At 44.6% G+C, this 26,821-nt stretch overlaps 1 protein-coding gene across 1 annotated transcript in view; it reads right to left on the bottom strand.

The window, feature by feature from the left end:
• Positions 1-26,821, bottom strand: part of LOC117529042 (stereocilin-like) — a 34,880-nt gene that overhangs the window by 1,756 nt on the left and 6,303 nt on the right. Inside the window, exons 2-6 of the mRNA XM_034191741.1 lie at positions 19,949-20,104; positions 19,583-19,725; positions 19,330-19,478; positions 12,567-12,664; positions 8,734-8,884 (exon numbers count right to left, since the gene is read on the bottom strand). Coding sequence (XP_034047632.1) covers positions 8,734-8,884; positions 12,567-12,664; positions 19,330-19,478; positions 19,583-19,725; positions 19,949-20,104 — 697 coding nt within the window. The remainder of the gene's footprint in view (positions 1-8,733; positions 8,885-12,566; positions 12,665-19,329; positions 19,479-19,582; positions 19,726-19,948; positions 20,105-26,821) is intronic.

The raw sequence follows: 26,821 nt of genomic DNA, 5'->3' as shown, positions 1-26,821 counted from the left end.
GCAATGTGGCTTTTATGCTGTGCACTGTTTACATGCCCAGTGACTTAAGAACTGTCTGTGCTAACTTGAGTACTACGCAGGATGTTTTAGCAGAAGTTGCGACTCTGTTTCATGAACATGACTCACAATTGTTAGCCATTTTTGGGGATTTTAATTGTGATTTTAATCGTTCTTGTCCTCATACAAGTGAACTTATCAAATTTTGTGAATCTGAGGTGCTTGTTCCTTGTATCAAGAGTTCCTCTTCTTACAGTGTTTATACTTTTGAAAATAGTACTGGTGCTCGATCACTCATTGATCATTCTATTGTCAGTAATAATTTGCTGGAGTGCCTTACAAAATATTATACTTGTGATTCTGTTAATAATGCCTCTGGATCACTTAGCCATTGTCTCTCAATTTGATATCAAGTGTGACTATGTAAGCTCTTATAGCAGAAGTATGGGTTCAAGTGTGTCTTGGTACAAAGCAGAGCTTTGTGATATTGAGCAATATAAGACTGTATTAGATGAGTTACTTGATTGTGTGGCTGTACCTGAGGAAGCTTTACAGTGTAGAGATGTTATCTGTGAGCAGCATACCGCTGAGGTAGAAAACTACAATGATATCATTAATCACTGTTCTACTGAAGCTGGTAAAAGAGCTGTGCCTGGTTGTAAAGGTGGTAGACAGGGTAGCATTGTTTCTGTACCTGGTTGGAGTGAATATGTTTCTCATAAAAAGGAGATAGCAATGTTTGATCACTGTCAATGGAAGAGTGCAGGTAGTCCTAATTCTGGTTCACTCTTTCACGCTAGAAAATTGTCGAGAAAAGAGTATCATCTTGCTGTAAAAAGAGTCAAGGAGAAAGAAGAGGTTATTAGATCAGAGAGAATGACTCAGGCCATAGAAAAAAGTCAACATCAGTATTTGTGGAAAGAGGATAGAAAGTTTAAAGGCAAAAATAAAGCTTTGCCCTTGTCTGATGATGATGTTAAAGGTGAACAGGATATTTTCAATTGTACAACAGTGTGTCATTTGATAAAGTGAGAATGAGTAATATTAGCAAATGATAACATACAGAGCTTGTCCATGGACAGCACTGTTCTGAGTTTGTTCAGTCAAGATGAGATTGTCAAAGCCAATAATAATTTAGAAAAATATAAATTTGATGGTAGAATTGGTTTATTTTCTGATCATATCATAAATGATACTGGCAAATTGTACAGTTTACTGTTACGCTTATTTAAAGCTAGAGTGCCAGGAAGCATATTGAAATTGAGACGATTGTTAGAATTTTGATGGGGACCCAAGTAATTTTGTTCATTATTGTGAATTATATAGGATCCCCAAAATATTAGTCTGAACATGATTAAAATTCGTCCGTATCGAAACAAATTCTGAATTATTGGCACGTGCCAAAAATTCGAAAGCCAGGATGCCATCGGGGTGACGTCACAGGTCATGTGGGGGGTTTCACCGCTAGCAGCTAGCTAGAAGACTGGCGATCAAACTCACAAGGATTTTGCAGCGCTGCTGTTGGACAGGTGAGTTGCCTGGTGACTGGTGTCTGACGGTGTACAGTTATGGTTATTATCTGAGTCTGTTATTATCTGAGTTATTAAGTGCATCTGCGCAAGCACAGATGCACTTCCGGCTTGAATTCATCTGCAGTTTCTGATGTTCGCTGGGGCAAAATACGCTATGGATTTCCCTCAAATTCTGTATGTTCCCACAAATTAAAAATTCCCCCAAAATTTTAATGGGTTCTAATTATGATGTACAGTAGTTTATATATTTTAAACTTCAGACTATACTTTATCTATTGAAGATTGTTGGCATTCTAGCTTTAATGCTATGCTTATTCATGGGGTGTCACCATCCGATATGGTCTGCAATGTTATGCTACCAATTCCTAAAAATAAGTGCATGTAACAGGCTATCTGAAAATTTTCATGCTATATGCCTTCAAAGTGTATTATGCAAGGTATTTGATGTACTGGTGCTTAGAAGAGAACAACAGAGGCACTGTACAAGTAATTTGCAGTTAGAGACTATTGATTATTACATAAATAATGGTGGAGTAATTTACGGATTGTCACTTGATGCCACTAAGGCATTTGACAGAATTGAGTTTTGTAGGCATTTCAGGTCTTGTTAGATAGAAATGTAAACCCACTCTATGTCAGACTTATTAAAAAATATGTATATTGAGCAGAGAACGTGTGTTAGGTATGGGAATGTTTTCTCTGAGTGATTTTCAGCTAGTAAGGGAAAGAAGCAGGGCGGAGTCCTTAGCCCTACCTTGTTCTCAGTGTTCTCAATGCTAAATCAGCTTGCAGCTGGAGGGTCTGGTTGTTATGTAGGTAATGTATTCTGTGGAGCAATAGGATATGCCGATGATGTAATTTTATTATCGCCCATTCGTGCTGCAATGTGTCACATGATAACAATTTGTGAAAAATATGAAGAAATTTTTTGTATAAAGTTTAACGGTATTAAGAGTAACAGTATCATTTTTCATAATAACTCTGTTGAGTTGGTATCTGATCCTGGGTTTTTGGTGAATGGTGAGTTGGCTACTTATGTACAAATATTTAGGGTACAAGATTGATGCCAACAGGAGTAGTCCTATGGTTCAAAATATTGTCAGTGAGTTCAGTTGTAAAGTTAATGCATTCATTGGTGATTTGGATACAGTCAGCTCTGAGGTCAAGGGTAAACTTTTCAGTACATATTGTACAAGTTTGTATGGTAGTATATTTTGTAACTTGAGTGGTAATAGTCTTAAGTTTGGTATTGCATGGAGAAAGGCACAGAGACGTCTTTTTAAATTACCTTACACTACTCATAATAGGTTACTACCCCATATTTGTGATATACTGCCACATGATACTTTGATACATACAAGATTTATTAGTCATGTTATTGCAGGACTTACACATGATAATCCTGTTGTAAAACAATTGTTTCAATTATGCTTAGGGACTCAACTGTCCAGAACTGGGTATAATTTACTGTACTTATGTGATTTATATGGTTTAGACCGGTTTTACATACATACTTTAAGTAAGGGTGACATCAAAGCTCTGATTTACAAACAATTTATGGATTCAACAAATGAAGTTGATGTTCAACAAGGTGTTCAAATTAGAGAACTTGTAAGAATCAGGGACTCTGATTTTAACAATGAGTTTCTATTGTCTAAGAATGAAATATCTGAGATAATTATGTACTTATGTACAGAATGAATTGTTATTTTTTCTTATTAATTTAATTTTAAAATTTGTTTTTTAACCTTTGTTGTTTTAATTACATGTAAATATGTCTTTATTGGACAAATAAAATGTTATTATACTTTTTTTTAGTATGAAGGGTATCATGTTCAGTAAATGGTTTTGAAGTCAGTCAAAATATTCCAGTTGTATTTTGTATCCACAGCTGATTTGCTCTGTGTCAGCCTGATCCCGTCAGATCTTAGGAGCTAAGCAGTGCAGGATCTGGTTAATACTTTAATGGGAGACCTGTTTGGAACACCAGTGGCTGTGTGTGTTTCTCCAGGTAAAACTGGAATTGTGTCAGGAAGGGCATCCTGTGTAAAACTTGTGCCAAATACCAATGCGGCTCTGGCTCTATCCGCTCTATTCATGTTTGGTCTAAATTGGATCGAAACTCTGACTTATTTTGTTCACACACGGGACTGAAAGCAATACCCCTGCATGCAGGACCACTGTGTAAACAATAAAATAAACAGCATTAGGACACAAGAGAGATAAGATGATGAGTGAACATTTTCAGGTCCATTGTGCAGCTGACGCCTCACCAGTGAATCGTGATTTAAACATTTCAACTTGCCTGTGTGATACAGTGCAGAAGGTTGTAGTGTCATCCTTGAAAGAGGAATAAATACAGCAGTCAAGCTCAGATTTTTAGCTTCTTTTTTTTTTTTTGTCTTACACCATGTGACCTCTTGGTGTGACTATAGAGGCTTTGCATGTAACATCACAGGTCACGTGCAGGGTGGTACCACCTACAGCTGCAGGTCAAGTTTAGCCCGTCACAATACACTTGGCTGTGAAAACAATCCATCTCAGCTCCTTTCCTCAGTTTTTTGCAGTTTTTTTTTTTTTTGTTCGCTATTGCACCACAGGTAGGGTTAGAATAGTTAGAAATAGTAAGTTTTGAAAAAACGTGCCAATAAAACATTACTCCTTTCGTTATACCACAAAAAAGAGTGACCTGGATTTTTCTCCACAATCACACAGCAGCTTACACGACATTCAATAAAGTTAATGATGAATAATATCACAAAGGCTAGTGTTAGAAATAGTGAAATAAAAATAAACGCGGCACAAAAACATTACTCGTTTTCCTACTGAAGCCTCTATAGGCAGTGTCACGGAAAGATAAGTCAAACCACAGACAAGCGTCTTGGATTGTGTGTGGTCCCAATTCCACTCTACATACACTACTCAAACCAGGTTTTCAGTGTGTGCAATGGACACTTGACCAATGAGTAAAACTACATTTATGAGAAAGGTGTCATTGCCACATTGTCCTACAGTGTGATGCGCAAACAAAATTGAGGAGCTACTTATAGCTTGTAAAACTTAAAACAAAGCAGATGGTGATGAGACGGCTCCAGGAAGATCTCGGAAAACAAACAAAAATAATAATAATAAAATATTAAATATTCAAATAGAGTACTGCAATTTCCTGTGCAGAATTCTCATAAAAAACAAGAAACCCTATGCTATGCAGATTAATGTGTAAGTATGTAGTATGGAATGGGGACAAAGTTGTTTTGAGCTTTGAAATAGCACAAATTATCTTCACAATTTAAACCTTCTAATATGAGAATAACTGATTTAAGCTTTGTTCACGTTTGCACTCATGGATAAGCAAATTCGTAGTTCTGGGCATGCAGGGGGATCTTGGGTAATGCCAAAGGACAGTGCACATAAACAAAACCCACATGGTGCATCACCGTGCATGTTTTCTCAACAAGGTCAAGTTGTGATGTGATATATTCATTGATATTTTGATATATTTGCACATCCGATATTGTTCATTGATTCAAAATCAAGTTAGTGCTTGAACACTGTTGAAGATCATAGAAATGACAACGTGACCAGTTTCAGATGTGGAAAAAGGACAGACTGCAGAAGTATTTGTGTGATAGGGGTCTGCCCTCTTCACAGGAAGAAGGATGAACTTGTAGCCATATGTTATGGGGCTCACTACGTCAACATTCCACTGAAACCTAGTGCTAAGGACAAAGAAAAGGACAGATCTGATGGATACCAAGCACTTCTTGAGGTAGAAGGGCTGGTGGCTAAGTGATTAGTGCACATGGTGTCAGTGCAAAAGGTTCCCGGTGTTGCCGACTGAACGGACACCCCTATAAATTGATCTGCCCTGCCTTCACTGTGCATGCATCATTTCGGAGAGTCAGCAGCGTCATTACTGAGCGTCAGCCGCGGTTCATCAATTATCGCCTCGTTTCTGCTTAAAACTGCACTCCAGTCATCATCTATCTCAGCGGCAGATATCTGATGTCAGGATCCGAATAGGCGTGGTACAGAAGGTGGATGGATGCAAAAGCAAAACTCACACAGACTGGCGTGAGAGTAAAAAGGCTTTATCTCAAAAAGGCAGGCAGGGATTCGGTACACAAGTAGACAGTCAGAGAGGTGGCGGTACAGGCAGGCGTCAGGCAAAGGCGGTCAAAAAACATGCACTGGTCAAAACACAAGGCAGCAATGGTCATGGGCTGAGGTGAGAGCAAGGTCAAAGGCAGAAGACGGTCAAAAACACAGCAGAGTGGCTAAGACAAGGTCAAAAAACATGCACTGGTCAAAACACAAAGCAGCAATGGTCATGGGCTGAGGCGAGAGCAAGGTCAAAAGCAGAAGATGGTCAAAAACACAGCAGAGCCAAAATAGAGCAAGACAAAAGGCTGGAACGTGAAAGCACAATGAACTGGCAGGGAGTGGAGAAAGTGAGGGGCTTAAATAACAGGTGCAGTAATTAGGATAACAAGACACAGGTGACAGGGCATGTGCTGGAAGGGGCGTGGTCAAACAAGACAGAGGTGAGGCAGGAGTAGAGTGACAGGTGGGTGTGACTAACAGAAGCAGACTCAGAGTGACTGAAAATGAAACCCCGACCAACTGTGATAAAAACTGAAATGCCTAAGGCAGAGAAGAAGACAAGAAAAGAGTACCAACATAAGACAGTGATCAACAAGAAAATAAAGGCAGAGACCAAACTAGAACGGAACTAAACAAGTGGCAACAGTATAACAGAAAATACAACTAATGAATACCCAGAGAATAAATGATAAACAGAGCATAAATCCAATGACAAAAGTAATATACACAGAAAATAGACTGAAATCACGATAAACAGAAAAGCAAGGACAAAAGGTGATGGTCTAGTGGTTAAGGCGTTGGGCTTGAGACCAGAAGATCCTCAGTTCAAATCCCAGCCTGACTGGAAAATCACTAAGGCCTTTAATCCCCTATTGCTCCCGGTGTGTAGTGAGCGCCTTGTATAGCAGCACCCTCACATCGGGGTGAATGTGAGGCATTATTTGCAAAGCGCTTTGAGCATCTGATGCAGATGGAAAAGCGCTATATAAATGCAGGCCATTTACCATTTAGAAATGCTTCTGACAGACTACAAAGAAGGGAAAGCCTATTCTTATTTTGATTCTAAGTGGCTCAAGGAGGTACATGATTATGAGATCTCACCAAACTCTGCCTATTGTTTCCTGAAATCGCAGGGTAACTATTATTTTTGTTCACTGTTGCTGATCCTCTATATTCCAGTTTATTATATAGTATGGGATTTTGCCAACTTCTGATTGGCCCATTCGCCACTGAAATAAACAAGAAATTTATCATCATTTTTATTACAATTTTTTACAGAGTGAAACAAGCCAAATTAAAGAACAGCAGAAATGGACAGATCTACTGAACAAAGTCTGGCACGACTGTGAACCCAGACCACGAGCGAGTTGTGAGATGTTTATGTAACTGGCGATTCTTTGTCTCTGTCTTCAGGAACAGGTCACATGTGAGTGCGCCACTGGTACTTAGCACCAAGACATCATGACAGAGACATGTCCTTGAGGCATGGCAAGCATGGAGAAGCATACGGGTGTCAGCATCCTCCTGAGTGGACGACTGGTCCACTACCTCCCTTTTGGGTCAGCTTGTAACGCTGAGCTTTGGTTTTACTGTACAGAACCTTTTCATCTATCTTCACAAAATTACAGATGGGGAAAACAGAGAGAAATGATATAACTTGTGTGAAAATGTCAAAAAATGTCACGGACCATGCCAAAAGGTCATGACCTTGACCTTTAACAGCAATGCCAATGTCATAATTGGGTTTGCCATACCCAAAAACATAGGAATCCATGTCTCATTTGTTGTTACACCATTTTTCCCGAGACCATCAAATATGGCCAATCGGGTATTGCAAAGGCTTTGTGTCTGTCCATCCGTCTGTCTGCCTGTGTTCAGTCCTATTACTGCCAGTGTCTTCAAATTCACAGTGGATATTCTTGGGACACAGACCTTAGAAAGTTCAAAGATGGCTAACCTTGACTTTTTTTTAATAGGCCTTTTAAGAGTTTAAAAAGTCACATTCTGTTTCAATCTTTTTGGTTTTATTTTTGAGTGGCGGGGGTGACAGCCAGTCAGAGTAGAGCTGCACCGTGACATCAGTGGCTGGTCTCACCAAAACTGCTTTGTTTTGTGTGTTTATATACATGTTTCTCATATATTATATAAAAGGTAGCAAGAAATAAACACTTCTAAAACTGAAAATGCTGCTTTTGGAACCCAATAACACCTATGAACTTATTTACAAGACATTTTGCAGATGTTAGCATGCTGATGTCACAGGCTGGGTGCTAGGCGCAAAACTCTGTTTTGTTTGTGTGTTAATATAACCTCTGTGTTATATATTATGTAAAAGCTAGCAAGAAATGAACACCTAAAACTGAAAACGCTGTTTTTGTAACCTGATAACCTCTGCAGGACAAGACATTTTGCAGACGTTAGTGTGTATGCTAACGTCTGCTAACTCAAAGCTAACTTGCGATGGAGTTAAATTTGTCTCAATATCTGCAAATGCACAGAGGGTGATCTACAAATATTCCCTGATTTGCACAACATGAACAAATGATGATCTGATTTGAACATGTACAAATTGTACATAATCAATCAATCAATCAATCAACTTTTTTCTTATATAGCGCCAAATCACAACAAACAGTTGCCCCAAGGCACTCTAAGACAGTAGGATCTTAATAATTAATGAAACAACTGCAAATGATGAACACAATGCTCATATGGCCGAGGGCATTTTAGCATTGTGTTTTGTATTTGGATATTTCAGCTATCTTACTGTTCTGCTTTGGTTTGTATGCATAATTTTCTCAACTTTAGTTTACATTACGTGTGATATCCTGTAACAGCTACGCTTCTGAACTTCACAGAGATTCCCTTTCCACTTTAACAGCGTATGTTCTCTGTTCTCACAGCCTATTAGAGCACACACTGGCATATTTCCATTCTAAAAGTGCAGACCATCTGGGTTTGTTTATGTGCTTTCACCTCTGACCTGGAAATGGAGACAGCATATGTCACACATGCACTCTCCAAGCTACGAACAGGCTTATTATACACATATTCACAATTACGAATGATGACAGGTGTTGACTGTGTTTTGGTGGTTAACCTCTGATGTTGATGGTCCTGTTCTCAGATGATGTCAGCACAATGTCCAGAGCTGTCACCTGACTGGGCGACAGGGACGAGAGCTGCTTTTTTGTGACTGCAGCAGCCTGCTCGTAGGAGAACATGCTGAGCTGGAGTTCCATAAAGGCCGCCTTGATGGGCAACAACAGAAGGATGAAATAGGAAATGAAGAAAATGGCACAAGAAAAAGTTGTTGAAATAAACAAGTTGAAGCAGACCTGATGTCATGCCCAAGTAGGAGACTTTAAATGCCCACATCAAAATTTATGGTATGAAATGTCGACATCAACTCAACTCAGTCAGGTGTGCTCAGCTCATCAACAGCTGGTTGAACAGTGTAAAACACCTGATTTTCCTTATGTGCATTTAGAGCGTGAAGAAATGGAAAACCTGCACTACTGCTTTGGGTCCCAAGGACCAGCACTGGGAAACACGGATTTACAACGTTACAGCAGAAGTTGCTACCGACATTATACAAAGTGTGAAAGAATTCCACTGAATCATCCATCCACTTTATATACCAGCTTAATCCAATCAAGATTGGGTCTGGGGGTGGGGGGGCCTATCCCGGGAGTCACAACATGTGAGGCGGGGTACACCCTGGACAGGATGCCAGACAAACACTTTCACACACTCACGCACACCTACGGTCAATTTAAAGTTTCCAGTTCACCTAATTTGCACACCTTTGGATGTGGGAGAACTCGGAGAGAACCCGAGTAAACACTGGGAGAACATGCTCCACACAGAAAGGGCAGGAAGTGATCCCACAACCTTCTTGCTGTGAGGCATCAGTGCCTACCATGAAGCCATGGTACTGCCTCCCCTGATTCCCTATCAGTGATTCCTAAAGTGTGGGCAGTACCTTTGAGGCCCCCAGATGGGCCTCAAAGGTACTGCAGATGGCCCATGGATTAAGTGGTTGAAAAAAATATCGTATTAAAATTTAAAATGGCCTAAAAATAATAATTTTAAAAATGTAAATTATGTTGTTGTTTTTTTTTTATTTATCTGACCTATTTTACAAACACATGCACATGTATTTTACAAACACACACACAAAGAGATTTCAAAGTGGGCTCTGGCCTCCTTAGGTTTGCGAATAGTTGCCCCAAAGATCTTAAAAATGGACAATTTTATGTCCACAAAAGGAGAAATGTTCCATCTATACCCATTTTGACAAGAGACGTACCAGGCCAGGGATCGGTATTAACATAATTCCCAATATAAAGGAATCCCACGAAGAGGTCACTGAGATCTCGCTCCAGACAGATGAGTCAATGGATACACAAGTGGTTCTGATGTCCCACACAGGCTTCTCACCCGGTGAGGGATAATAACAAGTTTCACACAGATCCAAATGTTTTCCCTCATAAGACAGTGGCCTTTACGGTGCATCCGGAAAGTATTCACAGCGCTTTACTTTTTCCACATTTTATGTTACACCCTTATTCCAAAATGGATGTAAATCATTTTTTTTCCCCTCAACATTCTACACACAATACCCTATAATGACAATGTGAAAAAGAAATGTACATAAATATTCACAGTCTTTGCCATGAAGCTCAAAATTGAGCTCAGGTGCATCCTGTTTCCACTGGTCATTCTTGAGATGTTTCTACAGCTTAACTGGAGTCCACTGGGGGTAAATTCAGTTGATTGGACATGATTTAGAAAGACACATACCTGTCTACATATAAGGTCCCACAGTTGACAGTGCATGTCAGAGCACAAACCAAGCATAAAGTCAAAGGAATTATCTGTAGACCTCTGAGACAGGATTGACTCAAGGCACAAATCTGGGGAAGGGTACAGAAACATTTCTGCTGCTTTGAAGGTCCCAGTGAGCACAGTAGCCTCCATTCGTAAAGTGAAGAAGTCGGGATCCACCAGGACTCCCGAGGGGGAGAAGGGCCTTAGTCAAGGAGGTGACCAAGAACCTGATGGTCACTCTCTCAGTGCTCCAACATTCCTCTGTGGAGAGAGGAGAACCTTCCAGAAGGACAACCATCTCTGCAGCAATCCACCAATCAGGCCTGTATGATAGAGTGGCCAGACGGAAGCCACTCTGTAGTAAAAGGCACATTGCAGCCTGCCTGGAGTTTGACAAAAGGCACCTGAAGGACTCTCAGACCATGAGACACAAAATTCTCTGGTCTGATGAGACAAAGATTGAACTCTGGGTGACGGCTGAAGCTCGGCTTCTTTTATAGAAACAAGTCATGTTTTTTCCCTAGGAGCTTGGAAGCTCTTAATAAAAACTATGTTTTTGCCTGTACTGGATTATGGTGATGTTGTGTATATGTTTGCTTCAACAAGCGGTGGCTGCCTCACCCACCGCTGTGAGTTGTATTCTAATGCTGGCATGCCTTCTTTGAATGTAAGGCGATATACACAGAGGATGACTCTGGTTTACAAGGCTCTTATTAGGTTGTGTTGGAAAAGTTCTTGTGTTTTATCATTTTTTCATTATTATCATGTTGAGAGAATGTGGAGGTTTCTTTTAATTGATAATTTAATTGATCAGGAAGCACAACCTCAACACCGACCTGCTGCTGGCCTTCTACCGCTCATCCATTGAGAGCCTGCTGACATACTGCATCACAGTATGGTTTGGCAGCTCCACGCTGCTGACAGGGAGAGAATGCAGAGGGTTGTAAAGGCAGCACAGAAGATCATCGGCCGCCCTCTCCCCTCCCTGTTGGACATTTACATCTCCCGCTGCCTCAGTAGAGCCAAAGCGATCTCCAAAGACTGCTTTCACCCTGGCTCTGCCCTGTTTGACCTGTTGCCCTCAGGGAGGCGCTACAGGCTCACAAGGACAAAAACAAACAGACTGAAAAACAGTTTCTTCCCCAAAGCCATAACCACATTGAACTCTAGCATGCACTGATCCTCCTCGTGCAATCTTAACCATGTGCAATAACCCAATCACCCATGGACAATATACATTTCTGTGCAATATATTTATATCCTAAGCCGCACCTTGCATTAGTGTCAATTGTATATATATTTTTCCTTACATTGTTGAATTTTTCTCTATATCTTGTTTTTGATGTATATTGTTGCACTGTTTTATTTATTTATTTATTTTTTTTGCACTATTTTATTTTTATTCTATTTTATTGCACTGCAACTGGATGGCCCTAATCTCTTTGTACCAATGTATAATGACAATAAAAGGCATTCTGATTCTGATATAATGTATGCTGAATATATATTGTGCTAACTTTACATTTAATTGTGAACACTTATTGCTGAGGGTTTTTTCATCTGGAATGATAAAAGACAGCTCTCCTCAGGGAATAAGATAAGAGAAGTCCATTCTGCGGGGGGGGGGGGGGGGGGGGGGACTGTGAAATTATTGCTAAGTTACTCCCCCATGTGATCCAAGCTATATATATTCTGAGGTTTTGCTATTGTGCTTCAGTGATGGCACTCCTGCGGTAATAAAGACTTCAAATTGAAGCAAGACATATGTCTTCCTCTTCCGCGACTCAGGGGGGTTATTATATTGTTATTATTATAATATTATTTTTCTGACAGATTGGTTCCGACTGATTTATCCAATTTTCTTTGGAGATCTGAAAGCCGTCATGCTAAATTGGCAAAAAAAAAAAAAAAAACTTTTCATGTTGTCATTATGGGGTGTTGTGAGTAGAATTTTGAGGGGAAAAAAAATAAATTTCCTCCATTTTGGAATAAGGCTGTAACATAACACAATGTGAAAAAAGCAAAGTGTTGTGAATACTTTCTGGATGCACTGTATGTTACAAATATTGTTTTTGATGTTTTATGTGATTGTCAACTTACGGCAAGCTTAGAAGGTGGTACCAGTGAGATAGCCAGAGGTGTGAGTCCTTCAATTTGTTCTTTCACCAAAGCTGACATGGCCAAATCTGGAAGTCCAGCTGTATAAAGTACAAGAAGCAAAATGTGCAATGAAGAAGCAGAAACCACCAGTGAACTGAACAATGATACAATATCAAGTAATAAAATAATGATGAAAAGAAGACATATGCACGATGGCTGTAATGAAGAAATATGGTGTGTCTAGGCTTTGCAAACACAATTAGTCCAGTCAGTCTAGCCAATAAATAAATAAATAAATAAAATAAAGGAACACAAGAGCATTGTGCTTGTAGAGTGCAAACTTCTGAAAATACCTGTTTCCAATTCCACAAATTTTTACCTTGGAAAACATTTTCAAGGTCAAAGTCCTGCTAGAAGTGGCTTTTCATAAGCTAAAATATATTACAGAATATAGATCAAAACATGTATACTTTCCTAGTATATGTGGTGCCTTCTCCTGTGTTATGGGGGTTAATCTGCCCAGTAAAACACAAGCTCTCAAACAAGCTCTCATGCAAAGTATGAAAACAAGCGGAGGACAGACACAGGAAGGGGTCTGAAACTCAGGGTTTGGTGTGTGTTCTTTCTACCCCTGCAACATCTGAATAATCATAATATAAAAGGCCTAGCGTAGCTCCACAGAGGAGAAAAAAGAAAGCAAAGAGTGGATGGCAGCGGACTCATCGATTTGCAGAAAGTTGTCCAGAGTGACAGCCCAGTGCATCTCCACAATACAGTATATAAAATTGCAGAGGATAACACAATAAAGCATTAAACCTATTCCATTGTGGTCCTAAAAAACAAATCGGATTGCGTGCCACCTCTACCGCACGACAGGTGTCCTGCAGCCTTGTGACCCTGCCTGCTGACTGGCTGCTGGACTCACTCAGCCACCTCCAGAAGCACAGTTTCTCTCCAATCATATAAAAGGAAGAGCGTGTCATCAACCCCTCATAGGTTATCTCACACTGCACACTGACTCATGGAAAGTGACAAATTGAGGAACCTTGGGGTAATTTTTGATCCTACGTTGTCCTTTGACCTCCACATTAGAGATATTACAAGGACTGCTTTCTTCCATCTGCGAAATATAGTGAAGATTCGTCCCATCCTGTCTATGGCTGATGCTGAGACCCTGATTGATGCATTTGTTTCTTCTAGACTGGACTACTACAATGTTCTATTTCCTGGTTTCCCACAGTCCAGCATTTGGGTTCTCCAATTTGTTCAAAATGCTGCTGCCAGACTTTTGACAGGAAGCAGAAAGTTTGACCACATTACACCCATTTTGGCATTTCTTCACTGGCTTCCTGTCCCTGTGAGATCAGATTTTAAGGTTCTGCTACTAACCTATAAAATTATTCATGGCCTGGCACCTCCCTACTTAGCTGACCTACTTAAACCTTACATACATACCGGCGTGGGCTCTGTGTTCTCAGGGTGCAGGACTACTTTGTGTCCCTAGGGTGAATAAAACATCTGTGGGTCAAAGAGCTTTCTCTTATCATGCACCTGTTCTGTGGAATGATCTCCTGACATCAATAAAACAGTCAGATTCTGTAGAGACTTTCAAGTCCAGACTTAAGATGCACTTATTTTCCATTTCGTATGGCGAACATACTGGTATAGTATGTTACTATGCTTTCTACCCTTTTAAATTCATTTTATTAGGAAACGGAGCGGGCTGCACCTCAACTTCATCTAAAGTCTGGGTCTTTTAGTGAATTTTATGGGTAGTGGCTGGCGATCACCTTAGTATTTCTTCTGTTTGTCTTGTTGCTTAATGCTGACAAATTATACTGTACAGTTGTATGTAAAAGTTTGGGCACCCCTGATGATTTCCATGATTTTCCTTTATAAATCAATGGTTGTTTGGATCAGCAATTTCAGTTAAATATATCATATAGCAGACGAACACAGTGATATTTGAGAAGTGAAATGAAGTTTATAGGATTTACTGAAAGTGTGCAATAATTCTTTAAACAAAATTAGGCAGGTGCATCAATTTGGGCACCCCAACAGAAAAAAACACATCAATATTTAGTAGATCCTCCTTTTGCAGAATTAACAGCCTCTAAATGCTTCCTATAGCTTCCGATGAGAGTCTGGATTCTGGTTGAAGGTATTTTGGACCATTCTTCTTCACAAAACATCTCAGGTTTGTTGGTTTCTGCAGACCGCTTAAAATCACACCACAGATTTTCAATAATATTCAGGTCTGGGGACTGAGATGGCCATTCCTGAATGTTGTACTTGTTCCTCTGCATGAATGCCTTAGTAGATTTTGAGCAGTGTTTAGGGTCATTGTCTTGTTGTAAGATCCAGCCTCGGTGCAACTTCAACTTTTCCACTGATTCATGAACATTGTTTTCAAGAATCTGCAGATATTCATTGGAATCCATGTGACCCTCAACTTTAACAAGATTTCCAGTACCTGCACTGGCCACACAGCCCCACAGCGTGATGGAACCACCTCCAAAATTTACTGTAGGTAGCAAGCATGTTTCTCGGAATGCTGTGTTCTTTTTCAGCCATGCATACTGCCCCTTGTTATGTCCAAATAATTCAATTTTAGTTTCATCAGTCCACAGCACCTTATTCCAAAATAATCTGGCTTGTCCAATTGTGCTTTAGCATACCTCAAGCGACTCTGCGACATGTACGTAGAAAAGGCTTCCGCTGCATTACAGCATCATACAGCATCTCTTTGTACAAAGAGCGCTGGATAGTTGAATTATGCACAGAGACACTATCTGCAGCAAGATCATGTTGAAGGTCTTTAGAGCAGGTCTGTGGGTTGACTATGAGTGTTCTCACCATCCTTTGGTTCAGCTTATCTGAGATTTTTCTTGGCCTGCCACTTCGGGCCTTAACTAGTACTGTGCCTGCGGTCTTCCATTTCCTCACTATGTTCAGTGGAAACTGACAGCTGAAATCTCTAAGACAGCTTTTTGTATCCTTCCCCTAAACCATGATGTTGAACAGTCTTTGTTTTCAGGTCATTTGAGAGATGTTTAGAGGCTCCCATGTTGCCACTCATTAGAAGAGATGCAAAGAGGAGAAACATTTGCAAATGGCCACCTTAAATCCCCTTTCTCATGATGGGATTCACCTGTGTAAGGAGGTCAAGGGTCAATGAGTTTACCAAACCAATTTTGTGTTCCAATAATTAGTGCTAAATGTATTCAAATCAATAAAATGACAAGGGTGCCCAAATTTATGCACCTGCCTAATTTTGTTTAAATAATTAGTGCACACTTTCTGTAAATACTATTTCACTTCTCAAATATCAGTGTGTTCATCTGCTATATGATATAAATTTCTGATCCAGACAACCAATTATTTATAAAGGAAAATCATGAAAATTATCAGGGGTGCCCAAACTTTTGCATACAACTGTATTTGTTGTCTTTCTGCCACCTGATTCTGTTTTTTTCTCTCTGTCCGAGGTGCAGCTCCATGAGTGGATGTCTTCTTCTGCAATGGTCATGAAATAGACAGGATCTGTGGACCCCCCCCCCCCCCCCCCCAGCATGGACTCCCAAAAATTCTTCTGTGTTTGTATTGTTAACTGTGTCGATAGCATGGCCAAAGCAGTGGGTCACCCCTCTGGGTCTGGTCTGCTTGAGGTTTTGTCCTCACATCATCAGAGGGAGTTTTTTCCTTGTGCCTTGAGGCAGCTTTGCTGTGATGTGGCGCGATATAAATGAAATAAATTGAATCTAAATTCAGAAGGGTTCTAGAAGACTCTTTGACTATTTGGAGAGAAAATGTATTGTGCAGAATTTTTTGAACTGTTGAAAGTTCAACTGACACAAGAGCAACGCCCTGCGACTCACACAAGGAGAATGCAAACCCCCATGGATGCAAAAATTCACAAATTTTCTTGCAAATGCCGTTCACACTCTGTCACAGCCCAGTGAGATACTGCCCTTACTGCCCAAAGTGGAGGAGTTCAAGTATCTCGGGATATTCCTCATCGATGGTCATAAGCTTTGGGTAATGACTGAAAGAAAAGGGTCAGGGATGCAAGTGATGGAAATGAGGTTCCCCCATCTGGTATGTGGGGTTACACTCTGGCACAGGGTCAGAAGCTTGAACATTTTCGAGGATCTCAGAGTAGAGCCACTGCTCCTTCGCATCTAAAGGAGCTGACGTTTTTCCAGAATCTGTTGAGGATGCCCCCTGGACGTCTCCCTATGGAAGTCTTCCATGCATGTCCAACTGGGAGGAGGCCCTGGGGAAAACTCAGGACATGTTGGTTACATCTCCCATGTTGCTTGGGAGCACCTCTGGATCCCCCAGAAGGAGGTAGAGGACTTGGCCCAAGAATAGGGAAGTGTGGTTTGACCTGCTTCATAAGACTGTTGTGTGAAATTTAGCAAGCAGGTTAGAGAAGCACTGGATGGGGGGAAAACAGTTTTGGACAACTGGAAAAGTACTGCAGATGTGGTGAGGGAGACAGCTAGGACAGTACTGGGTGTGACATCTGGACAGTGGAAGGAAGACAAGGAGACTTGGTGGTGGGATGAAGAGGTCCAGGAAAGCACAAGGAGAAAGAGGTTGGTAAAAAAGGTTTGGGATAGTTGGAGATGAAGAAAGTAGACAGGAGTACAAGGATATGCAGTGTAAGGTGAAAAGAGAAGTGGCAAAAGTGAAGGAAAAGGCATATTGCGAGCTGTACAAGAAGCTGAATAGTAAAGGAAGGAGAAAAGGACTTGTACCGATTGGCCAGACAAAGGGACAGAGCTGGAAAGGATGTGCAGCAGGTTAGGGTAGTAAAAGATGCACATGGTAATGTGCTGACAAGTGAGGAGTGTGTGTTGAGAAGGTGGAGGGAATATTTTGAGGAGCTGATGAATGAAGAAAATGAGCGAGAAAAAAGGCTGGATGATGTGGTGAGAGTAAATCAGGAAGTACAAGAGATTAGTAAGGAAGAAGTGAGGGCTGCTATGAAGAGGATGAAGAGTGGAAAGGCAGTTGGTCCAGATGACATTCCAGTGGAGGCATGGAAATGTCTACGAGAGATGGCAGTGGAGTTTCTAACCAGATTGTTTAATAAAATCTTGGAAAGTCAAAGGATGCCTGAGGAGTGGAGACGAAGTGTGCTGGTTCCTATTTTCAAGAACAAGGGTGATGTGCAGAGCTGCAGTAACTACAGAGGCATAAAGTTGATCAGCCACAGCATGAAGTTATGGGAAAGAGTAGTAGAAACTAGGCTTAGAAAACAGGTGAAGCTCTGTGAGCAGCAATGTGGTTTCATGCCGAGAAAGAGCACTACAGATACAATGTTTGCTCTGAGAATACTGTTGGAGAAGAACAGAGAAGGCCACAAAGAGTTACATTGTTTGTTTGTGGACTTAGAAAAAGTTTATGATAGGGTGCCAAGAGAAGAGCTGTGGTATTGTATGAGGAAGTCTGGAGTGCCAGAGAAGTATGTTAGGGTAGTGCAGGACATGTACAAGAATAGTGTGACAGCGGTGAGATGAGCAGTAGGAATGGCACTCATTCAAGGTGAAGGTGGGATTACACCAAGGATCAGCTCTTAGTCCTTTCTTGTTCGCAATGGTGATGGACAGGTTGACGGATGACATCAGACAGGAGTCCCCATGGACTATGATGTTTGCAGATGACATTGTGATCTGTAGTGAGAGTAGAGAGCAAGTTGAGTCTAGTCTGGAGAGGTGGAGATATGCTCTGGGGAGCAGGGGAATGAAAGTCAGTAGAAGCAAGACTGAGTACATGTGTGTGAATGGGAGGGAGCCCAGTGGAATAGTGCAGTTACAAGGAGTAGAAGTGGTGAAAGTAGATGAGTTTAAATATTTGGGGTCAGCTGTTCAAAGTAATGGAGAGTGTGGTAGATAGGTGAAGAAGAGAGTGCAGGCAGGGTGGAGTGGGTGGAGAAAGGTGGCAGGAGTGATTTGTGACTGAAGAATATCAGCAAGAGTGAAGGGGAAAGTTTACAAAACAGTAGTGAGACCAGCTATGTTGTACGGCTTAGAGACACTAACAAAACAGGTGGCACTAACAAAAACACAGGAGGCAGAGCAGAAGATGTTGTGATTCTCTTTGGGAGTGAGGAGAATGGACAAGATTAGGAATGAACATATCAGGGTCAGTTCAGGTGGGATGGTTTGGAGACAAAGTCAGAGAGATGAGATTGAGATGGTTTGGACATGTGCAGAGGAGGGACCCTGGGTATATAGGGAGAAGGATGCTGAGGATGGAGCCACCAGGCAGGAGGAGAAGAGGGGAGGCCAAAGAGGAGGTTTATGGATGTGCTGAGGTAGGACATGCAGGTGGTTGGTGTGGCAGAGGAAGATACAGAGGACAGGGTGAGATGGAAATGATTGATCTGCTGTGGCGACCCCTAACGGGAACAGACGAAAAAAAAAGAAGGGTTGACCTGCTTCATCTGCTGACACCACAAACCGGATCCGGATTAGCATCAGAAAATGAACCAGATTATAAAAGAACACCTTTTGGGACTTTGGGTGCTTCATGCTCAACCTTTTCATCAAGTTTCAACAAAATTGATTATCATGTATTTTACAATTTGTCTCTTTTTGTGGATCAAATTTTCTCACTATACTTTGTTAAAATCATTTTGTTCCCTTTAATTCTGCTAACAAAAAAACACACAAGACAGAAATCTAACCTCCTCTGTTAAAAATAATAAAATACCGATGGCTGTCCACACACGCAGACAGTGAATGCAGCACACCTGCCAGAGCTCCGATCTCGATGAACACGTCAGAGCCCCATGTGTCCATACTTCCAAACGCGAGGCTGTAGGTCAGCAGGTTAAGAAGGGTCAGCAGCTGCTCCTCTGAGCAGCTCAGATTGAGCTTCCCCAGCCAGAGCACCGCCTTACTGCAGCCACCAGGAGGAAACACAACACAGCAGGAGAGAAAGGGATAAGAAGGCGGGTGAGCCCAAAACAAGGTGTGTGACTGTGTCCCTTTTTATTTGCTGACCTGAACTCGACAGGATTGAAGCGCTTCATCTGTGCAGGCGTGGCTCCGCACACGATGTGTCCCATCGCCACCAGCGTGCTCGACTCCAGCTGGCTTTCACTCCACGCGATGGACCTTAACGTGGCGCCAAACAGTGCAGCCAGCTGCAACAAAAGAGGAGACCCTCTAACACACGTGGTCTTTGACTGGATCACACACTCAGCTTTTTCAAACACTTTTACAAAATATTTAAATTAGATGGCTACATTTGTATACAATTTAATGAACAGAGAAGCATTTGATCACATATTGTAACTTGATCACATTACATCAATGCTGTCACAAAATGACAAGTGATGCCGTGTGCTGCTCTGTTAGATCGGCTACCTGACTGTTGTTCCAGGTGCTGATGGAGCCCAAGGCAGCGATGCTGCTCAGCTGATACAACTGCAGGCGGCTCAGCTCCTCTGCTGTCAGCAACACAGCAAGTCCTCCCAACTGAGAGATCACAAACTGGGAGAGGGAGGACACAGGGCCGTATATCTGCACACACACACACACACACGCAAAGTATTAGTATTCTATCAGCATCCACCTACAAGGCCTCAATGCAAGTTGGTCGCACTGAATAATAGAGCAATGAATAATGAGCCACATATGGATTTTCAGAAATTTTAGTGATTATTCGAATAATGAGCCACATATATGCACATTGTGCAAACAATTAAAAAGACAGCGTGCGAGTTCGAGTGATTGATTCAGCACACACAGTGCAGCTCATCTGATCCATTATAACAAGATGTTTAATCTATTATAAACATACTTTTACAGCTGCGTATAAAGAAGGAATGAACATTAGGGTGTATCAGATTTGAATATTTCAAAATATCAATTTGGCTGGCATTGTGGGTGGGGGATGTCAGGAAAGATGACTTTAAGCTTGCTTTCAGGTTGTTTTCATCTTGGAATATAATACGTGCCATGGAATTAATATACATGCTGTTGGATTAAACTGCACAGTTTTTGGTACCTTCCAGGAGTAAGTGAGGTCATACCGGTCTTTTCCATTGCAAATGGGGAGGCCCACGGAATGAACTCGGTGGTGAAGACGAGGGAATATATCTAAAAATGATTCTAACATGACAAGTATGATCAAATGAAGTATTAATGTGTTAAAATTAAGAGTTGATTAGAAAATGTATTTTACGAATAAGTGAAATGAATGATTATATGAGTTGTTTTTCATAAAGAGTGCAGAGTCAGAGAAAAAGAGGAAGTGAAGAAGATGTCGCAAGCAGGGCAAGAAAAGCTGATGTTAAACAACTGATCAAATGATTAAGATGTTGGTAAAAATTAAATTAATAATAAGGAATGAAAATGTTTGTATATGATCATATGAATTGTTTTTATGTGAAAGAGAGTTGTAATGAAATGATTGAATATGATTAATGTGATTCTAAAGAAATGATTTAAAAGAATGAATTCTCAGAAAAGCTGAAGTGTTAACAGAAAAGAGGAACTTGAGAAATAAGTTACTGGTAGGGGCTGCGGGGATTTCCAGTAAAGCGGAAGGAGAAGGGAGGAGGTTTTGAGTCAACAGTGTCCCCATGGTAACCAAGATTGTTGTGAAAGTGTAGGAACACGGACCCACAACAGGGGGCGCAAATGAACGGACAATGGAGTAAGTCAAATAACAAAGCTTTACTGTTGTGAAACTCGCACAACAAACACAACAGATTACAATTTCGGGAACAAGCCGAATTCCAATGGTGTCGTGTGGGCAGGCTCGAAGGTAGGAGACGTCTGTCCAAGTCGAACCGGAACCACTCGATTTCCACCGCCACCGAACCCCGGGAATACTGGAGCCGCCAAGTCCCGAACTCCCAGGTGACCACTGCCTCCGCTTGTCGGATCTGGTACTGCTGGCGAGGAACAAAAACAGTCAGAGGTGGGTGCGCTGCACCCAGCAACACGGACGGTGGTAACACCACCTCCTCCTCTCGTCAAGTAAACACTGAAGTGCAGGAGTGTGAGTACTTATCCAACACTGTCTCCTGCTGCTCATCTCTCTCTCTGTATAAAGGCAAAAAGTATTCAAGGTTGATATAGTCGGCTGGATACGTTACCTCCTCGGTAGAAACGATATCTCGGCAATGAGGTGGAGATGCCGTCCTGCTGATATACCCCTCTGATGATTGCTGTCAGCTGTCTCAGGTGATGGGTGACAGCTGTCACCCTGGCTGCTCCTGTGAGGCGGCAGCGCCCTCTGGTGCCTGGAGCCCGCACTCCAGGCAGGGCGCCCTCTGGTGGTGGTGGGCCAGCAGTACCTCCTCTTCAGCGGCCCACACAACAGGACCCCCCCCTCAACGGGCGCCTCCTGGCGCTCGACCGGGCTTGTCCGGGTGGCGGCGGTAGAAGTCGGCCAGGAAGGCCAGGTCCAGGATGAAGCTCCTCTTCACCCAGGAGCGTCCTTCGGGACCGTACCCCTCCCAGTCCACCAGATATTGAAAGCCCCGGCCCATCCGTCGGACATCCAAAAGCCGGCGCACAGTCCAAGCTGGCTCGCCATCGATGATCCGGGCAGGAGGTGGTGCCGGACCGGGTGTACATAGGGGTGAGGTGTGATGGGGCTTGATCTTCGACACGTGGAACACTGGATGGATCCGCAGTGAGGCCGGAAGCTGAAGCCTCACTGCGGCGGGATTGATGACCTTGAGGATCTTGAAAGGACCTATGTATCTATCTTGCAATTTCGGGGAGGCCACTTGTAGTGGGATGTCCTTGGTGGACAACCACACTTCCTGCCCGGGACGATACGTAGGGGCCGGGGTTCGCCGATGGTCTGCATGGGCCTTTGTCCTCATCCGGGCCTTCAGCAAAGCAGAGCGGGCGGCACGCCACACCCGACTGCACTTCCGTAGGTGGGCCTGGACCGAGGGCACACCGACCTCTCCCTCAACCACCGGAAACAACGGGGGCTGATACCCCAAACACACCTCAAAGGGGGAGAGGCCGGTGGCTGACGACACTTGGCTGTTGTGGGCGTACTCGATCCAGGCCAGATGGGTACTCCAGGCCGCCGGGTGCGCGGCTGTCACGCAGCGCAGGGTCTGCTCCATCTCTTGATTGGCCCGCTCTGCTTGCCTGTTGGTTTGGGGGTGGTATCCGGACGAGAGACTGACCGTGGCCCCCAGTTCCCGGCAGAAGCTCCTCCAGACATGCGAGGAGAACTGGGGACCGCGATCGGAGACGATGTCTGATGGAATCCCATGCAGCCGGACGACGTGGTGGACCAGGAGGTCTGCCATCTCCTGGGCTGTTGGGAGCTTTGGGAGGGTCACGAAGTGGGCCGCCTTGGAGAATCGGTCCACTATTGTGAGGATGACGGTGTTTCCCTGGGACGGCGGGAGGCCCGTGACAAAATCCAGGCCGATGTGGGACCAGGGGCGATGAGGCACGGGCAGTGGCTGTAGCAGTCCCGGAGCCTTGCGATGGTCGGCCTTGCCCCTGGCGCAGGTGGTACAGGCCTGGATATAATCCCGGACGTCGGCCTCCAGCGACGCCCACCAGAAGCGCTGCCGGACAACTGCCACGGTTCTTCGCACCCCTGGATGACAGGAGAGCTTAGAGCCGTGACAGAAGTCCAGGACTGCAGCCCTAGCTTCTGGTGGGACGTAAAGTCTGTTCTTCGGTCCAGTCCCGGGGTCCGGGCTTCGTGCCAGGGCCTCCCGGACGGTTCTCTCTACGTCCCAGGTGAGGGTGGCCACGATAGTGGACTCCGGGATGATGGGTTCCGGTGGATCCGACAACTCCGTTTTGACTTCGTCTTCGTGTACCCGGGACAAGGCATCCGATCTCTGGTTCTTGGTCCCGGGCCGGTAGGTGATGCGGAAGTCAAAACGGCCGAAGAACAGTGACCAGCAGGCTTGCCTGGGATTCAGCCGCTTGGCGGTCCTGATATACTCCAGGTTCCGGTGGTCAGTGAAAACCGTGAATGGCACAGACGTTCCCTCCAACAGATGTCTCCACTCTTCAAGAGCCTCTTTCACCGCAAGGAGCTGTCGATTGCCGACGTCATAGTTCCGTTCGGCCGGGGTCAACCTGCAGGAAAAATAGGCACACGGACGAAGGACCTTATCGGTCTTCCCACTCTGGGACAGCACAGCTCCTATCCCTAAGTCCGAGGCGTCCACTTCAACCACTAACTGGCGACTAGGATCGGGCTGCACCAGAACGGGTGCAGATGAGAAGCGCCGTTTCAACTCCTTGAATGCGGCATCGCAATGATCCGACCAGGTGAAGGGGACTTTTGGTGAGGTCAGGGCTGTCAGGGGGCTAGCTACCTGACTGTAGCCCTTAATGAACCTCCTGTAGAAATTAGCAAAGCCGAGGAACTGTTGCAGCTTCCTACGGCTTGTGGGTTGGGGCCAGTCTCTCACCGCCGCAACCTTGGCCGGATCAGGAGCGACGGAGTTGGGGGAGATGATGAACCCCAGGAAGGACAAAGAGGTGCGGTGAAACTCACACTTCTCGCCCTTAACAAACAGCCGGTTCTCCAATAACCGCTGCAGGACCTGACGTACATGTCGAACATGGGTCTCAGGATCCGGAGAAAAGATGAGTATGTCGTCAAGATATACGAAGACGAATCGGTGCAGGAAGTCCCGCAAGACATCATTAACCAATGCTTGGAACGTCGCGGGAGCGTTTGTAAGACCGAACGGCATGACCAGGTACTCAAAATGACCTAACGGGGTGTTAAATGCCGTCTTCCACTCGTCTCCCTTCCGGATCCGAACCAGGTGATACGCATTCCTAAGATCAAGCTTGGCGAATATCTTAGCTCCATGCAGGGGCGTGAACACCGAATCCAACAAGGGTAAGGGGTATCGGTTACGAACCGTGATTTCGTTCAGCCCCCTGTAATCGATGCATGGACGTAATCCGCCATCCTTTTTCCCCACAAAAAAGAAACCCGCACCCATCGGGGAGGTGGAATTCCGGATCAACCCGGCAGCCAAAGAGTCCCGGATGTAGGTCTCCATTGATTCGCGTTCAGGTTGTGAGAGGTTGTACAGCCTACTGGACGGGAACTCAACACCTGGAACCAAATCAATGGCACAATCATACGGGCGGTGCGGGGGAAGGGTGAGCGCCAGATCCTTGCTAAACACCTCCGCAAGGTCATGGCACTGCACCGGAACCGTCCCTAGATTGGGCGGGGCTCTGACCTCCTCCCTGGCCTGGGAACCGGGAGGAACCGAGGAACCTAAACATACCCGATGGCAGGTCTCGCTCCACTGAACCACTACCCCGGAGGGCCAATCGATCCGGGGATTGTGTTTCAACATCCAAGGGAACCCTAAAATCACACGGGAGGTGGCCGGAGTCACAAAAAACTCGATCTCCTCCCGGTGATTCCCCGACACCACCAGAGTTACTGGTGGTGTCTTGTGAGTGATTGGAGGGAGTAGGGAGCCATCTAGCGCCCGTACCTGCACAGGCGAGGTAAGCGCCACCAGAGGGAACCCTATCTCCCTGGCCCATTTGCTGTCTAGCAAATTCCCTTCTGAGCCCGTGTCCACCAGTGCTGGGGCCTTCAGGGTTAAATCCTCATACAGGATGGTAACTGGGAGTCGTGTGGCGATGTGGGTGTGTCCCACGTGAATGTCTCGGCCCACCCCTAGCCCAGTTTCTAGGGGCGGGCGTTGGTGTTTAACCGCTCGGGGCAGTCTCTTAATTGATGCTCAATCGAGCCACAAACAAAACACGCCCCGTGGGCCAGCCTCCTTTGTGTAACCGGTGCCCTAAATGTTGCCCTACTCGTGTCCATAGCTTCGTCAGCAGGGGGGGCTGTAACCGCACGGAGCGCAGGGGCCGTGGAGCGTGGGGAGGGCAGAACGCGGTCGGAACCGGAAGGGAGAGGGACGATGCGTGCCCGGCCACGCCCTTCGTCTCGTTCCCGACGGCGCTCTTCTAACCGATTGTCTAATCGTATGACAAGCTCGATGAGCCCATCTAAATCCCGCGGTTTGTCCTTAGCCACCAGGTGCTCCTTGAGGACCAACGACAGTCCGTTTACAAAGGCGGCGCGGAGGGCAGTGCTATTCCAGCCGGACCTCGCAGCCGCGATGCGGAAGTCAACTGCATAGGCAGCTGCGCTCTGGCGCCCCTGTCTCATTGACAGCAGCACGGCTGAAGCGGTCTCTCCTCTATTTGGGTGATCGAACACTGTTCTGAACTCCCTCACAAACCCATCATATGTCTGAAGGAGCCGTGAATTTTGCTCCCAGAGCGCTGTAGCCCAAGCGCGTGCCTCACCACGAAGCAGATTTATCACATAAGCTACTTTGCTAGCGTCGGTCGCGTACATGACGGGACGCTGTGCGAAGACGAGCGAACACTGCATAAGGAAATCCGCGCACGTCTCCACACAGCCTCCGTACGGCTCTGGGGGGCTTATGTATGCTTCAGGGGAAGGTGGGAGGGGTCGTTGAACGACCAGTGGAACGTCACTGTTACGCACAGGGTCGACGGGAGGGAGAGCCGCAGCGGCGCCCGGAGGGCGCGCTTCCACCTGCGCGGCGAGAGCCTCCACCCTGCGGTTCAGGAGGACGTTCTGCTCGGTCATCAAATCCAACCGAGTCGTGAAAGCGGTGAGGATCCGCTGCAACTCACCGATCACCCCTCCTGCGGACGCCTGTGCGCCCTGTTCTTCCATTGGCCGTTCAACAGCCGGTTGACGCCCCTCGGGATCCATGACGCTGCCGAGATATCCTGTTGTGAAAGTGTAGGAACACGGACCCACAACAGGGGGCGCAAATGAACGGACAATGGAGTAAGTCAAATAACAAAGCTTTACTGTTGTGAAACTCGCACAACAAACACAACAGATTACAATTTCGGGAGCAAGCCGAATTCCAATGGTGTCGTGTGGGCAGGCTCGAAGGTAGGAGACGTCTGTCCAAGTCGAACCGGAACCACTCGATTTCCACCGCCACCGAACCCCGGGAATACTGGAGCCGCCAAGTCCCGAACTCCCAGGTGACCACTGCCTCCGCTTGTCGGATCTGGTACTGCTGGCGAGGAACAAAAACAGTCAGAGGTGGGTGCGCTGCACCCAGCAACACGGACGGTGGTAACACCACCTCCTCCTCTCGTCAAGTAAACACTGAAGTGCAGGAGTGTGAGTACTTATCCAACACTGTCTCCTGCTGCTCATCTCTCTCTCTGTATAAAGGCAAAAAGTATTCAAGGTTG

Source organism: Thalassophryne amazonica, chromosome 2, assembly GCF_902500255.1.
Source record: "Thalassophryne amazonica chromosome 2, fThaAma1.1, whole genome shotgun sequence".
NCBI lineage: Eukaryota > Metazoa > Chordata > Actinopteri > Batrachoidiformes > Batrachoididae > Thalassophryne > Thalassophryne amazonica.
Note: the sequence above shows the minus strand (reverse complement) of the source record. Positions and strands in the feature narration are given on the sequence as shown.